Raw genomic sequence first — 12,811 nt, 5'->3', positions numbered from 1 at the left:
ATAAATCCATCCAAGTGCGTATTAGGTGCAAGTGAGGTGACCTTCTTGGGCTATCGGCTCTCAAAGGACGGTACAAAACCTCCACCAGAGAGAATCCAGTCTCTCTTGGAATACCCTCTACCGAAGACTGTCCAGGGCCTCCGCCGGTTCCTGGGCATGGTCAACTTCTACAGACGTTTCCTACCACATGCGGCTGAATTGCAGGCGCCGTTGGTGAACGTCCTAGCCAATTCTAAGCTTAAGGGTTCTAAACCTGTCCCCTGGACTCCAGAATTGCAACGTGCTTTCCACGAATGCAAAGAAAGCCTAGCGCAAACCACTCAACTTGCTCATCCATTGCCAGATGCGCCTCAAGGTCTCTTTACCGATGCATCAAATACTCAAGTTGGAGCATCTTTGCAACAGAAAGTTGGACACCATTGGCAGCCCCTAGCATTTTTCAGTAAGAAGCTTTCAGCGCGTCAAACAACGTGGCCGGCCTATTACAGGGAACTGTTAGCTGTGTACGAGGCTGTCCAGCATTTCCGCTATATACTGGAAGCACAACACTGCACCATATATACGGACCACAAGCCTCTGCTTTATGCATTTTCTCAACGCAGAGAAAAACTACCCCCAGCCCAACTAAATCAGCTGTCCTTCATATCCCAGTTCACAACTGATATTCAGCATATAAAGGGAGCAGATAACGTTGTCGCTGATACAATGTCTCGTGTTGAAGCCATCTCACTAGAAGATGACTACGCTGCGCTGGCTCGATCCCAAGCGGACGATGACGAACTCAAAGCCTTATTGCATGGTGGTACGTCGCTGACATTAGAAAAAGTAACCCTTCCAGGCACCACGACTACCATTGTATGCGATACATCAACAGGAAAACCTCGTCCGTTCCTGACACTTCCTTTTCGACGCAAGTTCTTTGACAAGCTCCATAACTTAAGCCACCCAGGTATTCGAGCCACCTCTCGTCTAGTCTCAGATAGATTTGTTTGGCCATCTATTCAGAAAGACACTCGTGCCTGGACTCGTGCTTGTTTGTCGTGTCAACGCAATAAAGTGACGAGGCATAATATATCTCCTTTGGGGAATTTTGGAGCACCCACAGGCCGTTTCAGCCACATTCACTTGGATATTGTTGGTCCACTGCCTGTCTGCGAAGGCTATAATTATATCCTCACTGCTGTTGACAGATTTACTCGCTGGCCAGAGGCATGGCCGATGCGCAGCATCACTGCTGAAGAAACAGCCGATACGCTAATAAGTGGTTGGATCTCCCGATTTGGTCTCCCAACTCGTATAACTACTGACCAAGGAAGACAATTCGAGTCTACACTCTTTCGCAGACTTATGACACAATTTGGTACAACAAAAATCCGTACAACCAGCTACCACCCATCCGCTAACGGTATGGTGGAGCGTCTTCATAGACAGCTAAAAGCTTCTCTGATGTGTCATAGTGCAACGTGGATAAAAGCCTTACCCCTAGTGTTACTTGGCATGCGTGCGGTTCTAAAGGACGATCTGAAAGCTTCCCCCGCCGAACTAGTTTTTGGGGAGCCTCTGCGCCTCCCTGGAGAAATGGTTACTTCTTCGCCCAGTTCTCCTACTCCACTTGACCCTGCGGATTTTGTAAATCACCTAAGGAAGGTAATGGCCGAACTAAGACCTGTTCCTGCCTCCCGCCATAGTCAAGAGAAAATATTCGTCTTCAAAGACTTGGCAACTGCCTCCCATGTTTTCCTGAGAGTTGATCATGTGAAGCCTCCCTTGCAACCCCCATACTCTGGTCCTTACCCTGTAGTCAGCCGTAATGAGAAGACTTTGACGCTAATGATCGGAAACAAAGAAGTAGTAGTGAGTACAGACCGTGTTAAACCTGCATACATAGAAACAAACCTTGCTGTTCCTACCCGCACCAACACATCTGCTACCCCCATTTCATCCGGTCAACCTAGCACTTCTTTTACACCTGACTTACCTGATGCGTCATCACCACCCAGAAAGTACACAACACGATCAGGACGCAGAGTTCGCTTTGCCCGTCCATTCGATTTGTGAACTTTCCTTCTCCGTGGGGGGGTGATGTGGCGGCATCAGGAAGAATGAACTCGCCCCACATACAGAACACACCCTTGTGCACGATGCAACATTGCATCAGGGTATAGCTTGCTAAACTAGCGTCATTCGGCTGCGTGGAGTGAGCATGAGCATCACGCCTGTTTGTGTCTTGTTGGTGTAATCAGTGTAACCTATCTCACATGCAAAGGTGTACTAAAACTGTGTGTGGTGTAAATAAATCTTATTATCCATGAGGGCTGGTTTATTTATGAACGATGTGGAGCTGCCTACAACCAAGACTCCATACGTTCTTATGAGGGAAACCTTCTTCATAGAAGACATACGATTAAAACACTCTTTGCCAGCTACTAGATCAAGCCAGAAGCTTCAACGACAGAGAGAGGTAAAGAGAGAAAGGATAGAAGAGGAGTTCTACAGCACAAGCGTTATATGTGACAGAAACTGGACTAAAGAAGGTCAGGAGCAAAGGCATGTTGTTACCAGGCTGGCCATACATGGCTTTTATCACTGTATTTGCAGGAATACCACCTTTCATAAACCAAACAATGAGTGCGTTTGCACCCTATCTGATCAGAAGTGCAGTTTATATCATATAACGGAATGTCTGAAAAGGGCAATTAGCTAATATAGTAGGGAGAACTCTGAAGTTTTGAACTGAGAATATAAAAATTGCTAATGTGTACATTTTTTTCTAGGTTAAGTAATTATTTATTTCTACTCAGCCCCTCAACAATCTTGTTTTTCTTTCCAGATTCTCCATCTTCATCTCTTTGTCTCTTGCCTTTTTCTGTGTTTGCATTATCTTGTTAGGATTCCTCCTTTGGTGTTTGACCTGTGTTCCCAATCTTTTATGAATTATATTTTCCTCATGTTTCTTCCCTTTTCCTGTATTTATCCAGCTTTCTTCTTATCTTGCACTTCCCACATCAAGACTGAAGATCTGTTGAGATTTTCCCACAATGAGAGATGAAGCCCACTGTGCTGATCAAACTGGGAAGCAGAAATGATCTCGTCAGGGGATGACAAAGACGCATGTAGAAGAACTGGGATTGGTGATGTCAATCTATTTGAAGATGGCAGAGTATGAAGATATGGAGATTATCCTTGTCCTTCTGTGTTTTCTTTCTTTCCCTTTCTTCCTCTTTATACACTGACCTGCCATTGGGTCTTTCCTAGTAAGGGCTCCTTTCCATTTCCCCATCTTTCTATACATGAATTAATTTGCACTTGTTCATTCCTTTCTATTACATATACGGTAGACCTGCTGGGTTCCCTTTCTTCTTTTGTTTATATCCCAAGTTCTTAGGCCTTTGCCACCTTCTTCTTCTTCTTCTTCTCTTTTTGTCTCTCACATTTTCCTGTGCTTATGTGGCTTTTATATTCTTATCCAGAAATTCCTCCATCAAAACTGAAGTTCAGTCAGGGTGGCCCCTCAATGAGTGTTGATGCCCATCCTCCTGATGAAGCTGAGACACAGAAACATGCTCATCAGGGGCTGAGAAGAGGTGGATGTAGAAGAACTGGTACTGAAGAGGAGAGAGCTTATTTGAAGATATGGAGACTCTCCTTGTGCTTCTGTTTTGTTTTGTTTTCATCTTTAAGCTTATCTCCTTTTTCTTTATTGCTCCTTCTTCCCACACTGACCTGTTATTATGTAATCCTTTTATTGTTCCTATCTCTCTGTATATGACTTGATTTAGTATCAGTGCAGGGAGATGCCTAGCCCGCCTGGTGGCCATGATCGTTAAGGCGCTGAAGTCTAAAAACGGTCTAACACCGAGGTTAGCCGGTTCGAGTCCCGTTGGTCGAAAAAATTTTCACCATCAGAATGTTGGCCGGCAGGGTAGGGGAGGTGGTGGTATACAATTTCTAATCACTAGATTGCGTGCCAAAAGCCTGGATTAAATTCCAAACCTCTCCGCAGTGCTCATATGGAGTGAGGGCATATGACGCTGTTGATGGTGATTCGTCCGTCGGATGGGGACGTTAAGCCTTGAGCAGACCCCTTGGTGCTATTCGACAGGAGTAGGCTATGTGCCGGCACCGGGTTTCACCCTCTCCCTACTATCATATATCACGTCATTCATTTCATCTCTCATTAACTCCTCTGATGAGGTTGACGTCAGGAAGGGCATCCGGTCGTAAAAAACCGCCACGACAAATTCATCTCACCTCATACCCGACCCCGTAGGGAAACGGGACAAGGGTTGGACAAACAAACAAACAAAGCAGGGAGATGCCTAAGTGTATCAGAGAAGTAAAGTGTTGCCCTCATACTCTCATAGTTTTTTAATTCAGACAGTAGTGGTGATTAGGGATTATTAGGAGTTATAGGGATTATTAAAAAAGCAATTTGTACAAGCCCTGTTGTCTTATCAGCTACTTCTTTCCTTTATTTTCTTTAATTATAAGAAAATTATTAGTGTAAATAGGCAAAAAATGTTGTTTGTCATTGCTAAGAGATTTGTATAATGCCACAGCATGCAGTAGAGACTTTGCGTGTGCTGTGAGGAAGGGTGGCAGGGGTATATTATTTTGCCAAGGTCGTGGACACTGAGATATGATTTTCCCACTTGTCGTGTGCATTCATCTGTCTGGCAGTCTTTTTAGTTTCTGTTAGTTTGTTAGTGTGTGTCAAATACTAAATGATTTTTAATTGTATAATCACACCATACTTCTATTTAATTGCATAATATGTTTGTAATATTGTTCCTTTGGTGAAAGTTTTGTTATATAGTATTGAATCAACATCCAAAAAAGCTGTCATTACCGCATTGAAGTAGGTAAACTGTCTCTGAAGAAATTTGCTCAGAGAGCATAAAAAAATGTACCACTTTATAGCTCTTTCTTTCAGTTTTGATGTATATACCCCCACCCCACTTCAACCATTTCCCACAAACCTGGGTATATGTTTTTGTTTGTACATTTTTGCCCCCCCCCTCCCCCCACTTGTAATTCCCAATTGCAACTACTGCTGATAGTGTTAGTTTTAGCTTTTAGCAATAAGGAAATCCTAGATAACTGAGAATGACTGTCCTGGATTAGTGACTATCAGATGAACTTCCTTAGCTCACTTTCATGGTGATGATGATAATAATAATAATAATAATAATAATAATAATAATAATAATAATAATAATAATAATAATAATAATAATAATAATAATAATAATAATAATTTGGCCACAGCTACCATGTGCAGACATCTCTCTAATATAGTTGACATCTTTAGTAATTTTGTCGGATAAATACCAAATGTGTCACCAGAAATCTCTTACATGCCAACATCGTACAATATGCAGTGCTGAATGGATTTCTTTCTGCCCTTCAAAATTCATACTATCTCTGCCAGGTTTGAACCCACAAACTTGGGATACAGAGGTTGACACACTACCACTGGTCTACAGAGGGAGCGATGGTGTTTGTGATTATTGTTTTAAGAGAAAGTACATCCTCTATTAACACTAATCAGAGGGGAAAAAGGAAGAGCTCCAGTCCTCCAAAAACATGATATTAGTGAAAGGAAGGGAAGGGCCATAAAGGGCATGAAAATGAAAGGCTCCCTACGTCTCGTAAATCTAATACTGTTGGAGTCGTAAGAGAACAAAATTTGACCAAGGGAGGTCAGATAGGAAAGATTAAAGTGAGGAGGCTGGAACAAGTAAGTGGAGTAATAATAATAATAATAGAAATAATATGGTGTATGGCCACTGAAGAGACCTGGTGCCAGTCTTTTGATGAGATGTCTTATAGGCTACCTGCCCTTGCATGAGAATGAGGTGCTACCTAAGATAAATTCATGTTGAAGTTGGTAACTGTAGGCATTAACCAATTAAGTTTTTTTACAAATGGCTTTACATCGCACCAACACAGATAGAACTTATGGTGATGATGGGATAGGAAAGGGCTAGGAGTGGGAAGGAAGCTGCTGTGGCCTTAATTGAGGTACAGTCACAGTATTTGCCTGGTGTAAAAATGGGAAACCATGCAAAACCATCTTCAGGACTGCCAACAGTGGGGTTTGAACCCACTATCTCCCAACTACTGAAAGTTAGCCACACATAAGTGACTGCAGCTATCGAGCTCAGTGACCAATTAAGGTTTAAAATTCCTGACCCAACCATGAATGGAACCTAGAACCCATTGGAGCAAAGGCCAGTATGCTAAACATTTAGCCTTGGATCTGTACAGTATGTGGAAGCAATGCCAAGACTCAGTTAATGATCCCATGGACACAAACTCATGCCCCTGGGGCCCAAATAAGCCATCACTTATGAGGCAGAATATACTGTGGATGTTATTCTACAGCCCCCATCCAAAGGGGGGCTCTGTAGACGGAGCTAATATAATCATCACCTAATGAAGTCTATCAAGAAACCACTAATCAAGTTTGAAATGTGTCTGATTTCTACAGCAGAGCAACTCACCAGCAATGGACCCATTATACATTCTCTTAAATGAGCTTCCCTGCCTTTGTCCATCAGCTCAGGTGGAAATAATACAACTTTCTGTAGAGGTAAAGGCCATTTTCTCTGCTAATGAAGAACAGCTATTTGATGAGCATAAAAATGTTAAAATCTAAAATCTATACTAGTGAGGCCAAAATTTCAGATTGGAATAATATAAGCTTCCCTACACCTCAGATGCCTAAATATCTCTAACTAGGAAGCAATCAGATTTTTACCTAGGAGGACTGATAGGAAATATGACAGAAGAAAGGAAAATTTTAAGACAGCCTCTTCTGGAGCCCTCTCATCAACAATAACATTTACTGACTAACTACCAGTCCTGTAAATTGGGGTGTGGTCTGTCTATCCTGGTGTCAATCATCTCTGCTAGATGGCATTACTGCTGGAATTGTATAAAAGCTAACCCAACAACATTGGGTATAAGAGCTACTAGCCTGTAGAGTATTATAACATAAAAATGAAGTATTGGACAATACTACTAGTATCCAAAAATTATTCATAAAAGATCTATTTCAAAGGAACCTTAATTTGCTTACATGAATAAAAATATGGACAATATTTGCTATTCACACACCTGAACCAAGCCGTGCATAGCCATTGAACCCTCCGAGTGCATAGAGACAGTCTTCATATGACAAAAGAGTAACACCAGATCGGGGGTTGATCATGGGCATGATGAGAGTCCATTGGTCCGTTACAGGGTCGTACATTTCAGCTGAACTGAGCACATCCCGCCCATCATAGCCACCAGCTATATAGATCTGAAATGTGTGAAATTTACATGATTTTATTGAATTCATCTCAAGGCATAATGTAATCGTCATCATAGGATGTTGCACGTTTCTTACTATATTGTCTTATTTCCTAACAGCCTTCTTCATATTCAGAGTTTGGCCCAGTTTATTGAACCTCAGTTAACATTTAAGTGCCTGTTAAAAGAATTTAAGAGCGAACATAACCAAATTAGCATTTAATCAACATTGGTTAAGATTAACAATCCATTAAACTCACAGTTAACTGCCCACATTCAAGCAGTTAAATTCTCTGTTAGCTCAAAATATGGCAGGTGCATTATATGGAGAACTTCTGTATCTTGAATATTTGGAATATGATAGGACTTTTCCAGAAAGAATTACAAACGGAAGAGATGATTTTCATACAGTTCTTTCAGTTGCTTGATCATACGTTGACTAACGTCAGTATATAGATTGAATTCACTACATATTTTCTGCCAAGCGTCACTTTTAGCTTTGAGCACAGCTCCGTTAGTTTGCTTACTTTCTATAACAGGTAATTCAGAGTATTCCCCAGAAATTTTCGCCAACCGGGTGGCATGAATGAGCCACCGGGTGGGAAATACTACGTAAAAAAATTAATATGATCAAATTTCAGTTTATTCCCCTCAGAGCATTAACAATAATATCAGACAGGTAAACATTAACTGCAAAAGTGAACTATCTTAATGTTATCACAAACAAGACCTAAGAGAACAGTATTTTGAACTTCTCGTATTCTGCTGTATTTACTAGCTAAAGTGTCGTGGTCAGGTCAGCCATAGTGGTGGGGATGGAGCGGTGCGGAGCGGAGCAGTTGAACCGAGTGAACTACTGAGTGAATGTAATGTGGTGGCAGGTTTAAATACATTATTGGTACGACAACGTAAATTCAATGCCCTTTTCTCACAACATTACTGTTTTGCTGAATGCAGCAATGTTGTCTTCTGCTGGAGAAGCCGATCTGCTCATTTCGTCCTTGTCATGCCTCTTGATATGATCCCACAAATTTGATACGCCACCACCCGTCGCGTAAATGAGGCTGCAAAATTTGCATTTTGTTGATTTTTATCATCAGTAATTTCAAAGAACTGCAATGCATTAAGTGGTTTTCGTGGCATTTGTGGTACAAATTTCTGTACAAATTTATTTAATTCCTTAAATATTCTAAAACATCAATAACATGTAAAAATGGGATTAAATATCAAACTAATACCACAATTATTATCTAATATACTTTGCATTATCTGCAAAACACAACAAGCGGAGGAAATATAGACGCAAATTAAGAAGCACAGGCTGAATACAAGTACAATACTCTTACAAGGGGAGGTCACGACGTTCGGATCATGGAGAATCTTCAATCTTCGTACACATTTAGTAGTCTATTAGGACAAGATAATGTGCAAGTAGTAAGGTGTACCACTAAGGCGTTCTTGAGAAAATCACAGAGAAGTTTTCGCGTTAAGTATGTACCGGCAGCATTGCAATCGTGAGCACGAAACGGCAGTGGACGAGTGGTTAGCATTCAAGCTCTGTAATCGCTGGTTCCCTGGATCGAGTCCCGCTTGTCGTCTTGTTTTTCAACACTGGTCATATTCTTTCATATATATTACAATTCAACGGTAAGATAACGAAAAAAAGGCGTATTTGCATGAACTTTTATTGGATTTATCATTACAAAAATATCTTTCTTTCTTCTGTCTTAATCTGTTTACCCTCCAGGGTCCATTTTTCCCCCAGACTCAGTGAGGGATCCCACCTCTACCGCCTCAAGGGCAGTGTCCTGGAGCGCGAGACTTTGGGGTGGGGATACAACTGGGAAGGATGACCAGTACCTTGCCCAGGCGGCCTCACCTGCTATGCTGAACAGGGGCCTTGTGGAGGAATGGGAAGACAAGAAAGAATAGACAAGGAAGAGGGAGGGAAGCAGCCATGGCATTAAGTTAGGTACCATCCCGGCATTTGCCTGGAGGAGAAGTGGGAAACCACAGGAAACCACCTCCAGAATGGCTGAGATGAGAACTGAATCCACCTCTACTCAGTTGACCTCTCGAGGCTGAGTGAACCCCATTCCAGCCCTTGTACCACTTTTCAAATTTCGTGCCAGAGCTGGGAATCGAACCTGGGGCCTCTGGGGGGTGTCAGCTAATCACACTAACCATTACACCTCAGAGGCGGTCATGGCCAGTGTTGAAAAACAAAAAAGTGATGAGCGGCACTCAATCCAGTGATCCAGCGATTACGGAGCTTGAATGCTAATCACTCGATCGTCGCCATCTCGTGCTCGTGCTCGTGGCCTCAACGCACCGGTACATATTTGACGCGAAAATTCTCTTGCAATTTTCTCAAAAACGCCTAGTAGTATGCCTTACTATTTGAACATTATCTTGTCCTAATCGACTACTAAAAGTGCACAAAGTTTGAAGATATTCCGTGATCCGAACGTCGTGGTCTCCGTTTGTTACACATGTGTTGTGCGCTACACTGTGCTCTGGTCCTCCGCGAGTATTTGCGGTTGTAAGAGGAGGGTATCGGTGGTGTGCTCTACTGCTAAAACCGGATTACTCATCAGTATTACTCGCTCCGCTCCCAGCTCTAGTCAGCCATCTAGGTAGTTCAGGTAAATGGAGAAAAGCACACGAATGTTGGCTGGAGGAGAGGGAGGTTTTTATTGTTTTAAGAGGAAGTCTCTTATTCGATGGTAATACAAGATATTTAGCCATACATGTTGTTGTTGTTTGAGTCATCAGTCCATAGACTGGTTTGATGCAGCTCTCCTCCATGCCACCCTATCCTGTGCTAACCTTTTCATTTCTACGTAACTATTGCATCCTACATCTGCTCTAATCTGCTTGTCATATTCATATCTTGGTCTACCCCTACCGTTCTTACCCCCTACACTTCCTTCAAAAACCAACTGAACAGGTCCCGGGTGTCTTAAGATGTGTCCTATCATTCTATCTCTTCTTCTCGTCAAATTTAGCCAAATCGATCTCCTCTCACCAATTCGATTCAGTATCTCTTCATTCGTGATTCGATCTATCCATCTCACCTTCAGCATTCTTCTGTAACACCACATTTCAAAAGCTTCTATTCTCTTTCTTTCTGAGCCAGTTATCGTCCATGCTTCACTTCCATACAATGCCACGCTCCACACGAAAGTCTTCAAAAACATCTTTCTAATTCCGATATCAATGTTTGAAGTGAGCAAATTTCTTTTCTTAAGAAAGCTCTTCCTTGCTTGTGCTAGTCTGCATTTTATGCCCTCCTTACTTCTGCCATCGTTAGTTATTTTACTACCCAAGTAACAATATTCATCTACTTCCTTTAAGACTTCATTTCCTAATCTAATATTTCCTGCATCACCTGCCTTCGTTTGACTGCACTCCATTACTTTTGTTTTGGACTTATTTATTTTCATCTTGTACTCCTTACCCAAGACTTCATCCATACCATTCAGCAACTTCTCGAGATCTTCTGCAGTCTCAGATAAAATAACAATATCATTGGCAAATCTCAAGGTTTTGATTTCCTCTCCTTGGACTGTGATTCCCTTTCCAAATTTCTCTTTGATTTCCTTTACTGCCTGTTCTATGTAAACATTGAAAAGGAGAGGGGACAAACTGCAGCCTTGCCTCACTCCTTTCTAGATTGCTGCTTCTTTTTCAAAGCCCTCGATTCTTATCACTGCAGACTGATTTTTATACAGATTGTAGATAATTCTTCGTTCTCGGTATCTGATCCCTATCATCTTCAGAATCATAAATAGCTTGGTCCAATCAACATTATCGAATGCCTTTTCTAGATCTACGAATGCCATGTGGGCTTGTCCTTCTCGATTCGATCCTCTAAGATCAGACGTAAAGTCAGGATAGCTTCACGTGTTCCTACATTTCTTCTGAAGCCAAATTGATCTTCTCCCAACTCAGCTTCAACTTGTTTTTCCATTCTTCTGTAAATAATACGTGTTAAAATTTTGCAGGCATGAGATACTAAACTAATGGTGCGGTAGTTTTCACACCTATCAGCACCGGCTTTCTTGGGAATAGGTATAACAACATTCTGCTGAAAATCGGATGGGACTTCTCCTGTCTCATACATCTTGCACACTACATGAAATAGCCATACATATGATATCTTTAGTGAAGCTTGCACAAGATAAGGTGCAGGGGTCAAATTGCTCTTATTAGGGTTCAAGATAATGGGAAAATTCTTTTGACTATGGTTTTGCCAATTAGAAAGGGTGGTGTAGGTAAAACATACCACTAATTGTTACTGTTTGCTCCACTGTTACCTAACCTAATTAATATAAATTGTAAAGACTCTACATAAAATTTTTGGTTCAATGCACACAATAGAAGCATGAAAATTAGCCACTTGTAATGATTAAAACTATTGTGCAGCTCCCTTCTTTGGTAAAACTTTACTAACTATCAAAAATGGCTTTCACGGCCACAGATCTTACAATCACAGGAACAGAACCAGCTTTTGGGTGGTTAGGTCATGTGCATTTTGCAGAGTTTCACCCAGACGTGCCATTTGGGCTCATCAGCTGGATTGGCATGCCCCTCCAGGACTCTGCTTAGCAGTGGCAGACCAAGCGCATGGTCCCGCCGTGTTAGCAGTTCATTAAAAAAAAAAAAGTTTAAGAATCCAACGTAGCGTCACAGCACACTATACAAGGCTGCCATCTTAGGTCAGGCTAGTAACAAGATCATTGGCTGGTGAAAGACATGACAGAATATGAGATACATCCAGATAGTGACAAGACCATTGATTTAGATTGCTTGAAGTTTGGCTAGTGACAAGACCACTGGTCTGGACTGGTTAGGTCTGGCTAGTGAAAATATCATTGGGCTAGATTGGTTATGTCTAGCTAGTGACAAGACCATTGGGCTAGGGGCAAGCAAAGAGTTAAGGCCTGGGCACACAGAATGCAGCCTACAGGTACTAGCAGAACGTCGTCAAACCCAAGGCGGACTACAATCTGGAGATGTCACACATAATACAACACGGTAGGGCATGTGAGCAGCTAGAAAGTTCAGTTGCTTTTTGTCAACATAAGAGTAACATTTAATATGTGGTGTTCTTCCAATGAAGAGGACATGTTAGCCTTATTTAGTCTTGTAAGAAAGGCCAAAAAGTAGAAGTGGGTTCATGAAATAAATTTGCATCGATAACAATTAGGTGAATACCGCAGATTATGTTGAGAATTAAAAAGTTTTGAAGATAGATTTTTTTGTTTACTTTCAAATGTCTTATTAATGTTTTGAAATGTTAAAAAATCTGTTGAAAAATGAAATGGCATGTGGCATTTAGTGCCGGGAATGTCCGAGGACAAGTTCGGATTGCCAGATGCAGGTCTTTTGATTTGACACCCGTAGATGGCCTGTGCATTGTGATGAGGATGTAATGATGAAGATGACACATACACCCAGTCCCCATGCCAGCGAAATTAACCAATTATGGTTAAAATTCTCGACCCTG

The 12,811-nt window shown here is 41.7% G+C and overlaps 1 protein-coding gene across 1 annotated transcript in view; it reads right to left on the bottom strand.

Annotated features, from left to right (window-relative positions):
• The window catches only part of LOC136874450 (kelch-like protein 10), an 85,326-nt gene that overhangs the window by 29,535 nt on the left and 42,980 nt on the right, over positions 1-12,811 (bottom strand). The window contains exon 6 of the mRNA XM_068227808.1: positions 7,123-7,309. Coding sequence (XP_068083909.1) covers positions 7,123-7,309 — 187 coding nt within the window. The remainder of the gene's footprint in view (positions 1-7,122; positions 7,310-12,811) is intronic.

This window comes from Anabrus simplex, chromosome 5 (genome assembly GCF_040414725.1).
Source record: "Anabrus simplex isolate iqAnaSimp1 chromosome 5, ASM4041472v1, whole genome shotgun sequence".
NCBI lineage: Eukaryota > Metazoa > Arthropoda > Insecta > Orthoptera > Tettigoniidae > Anabrus > Anabrus simplex.
Note: the sequence above shows the minus strand (reverse complement) of the source record. Positions and strands in the feature narration are given on the sequence as shown.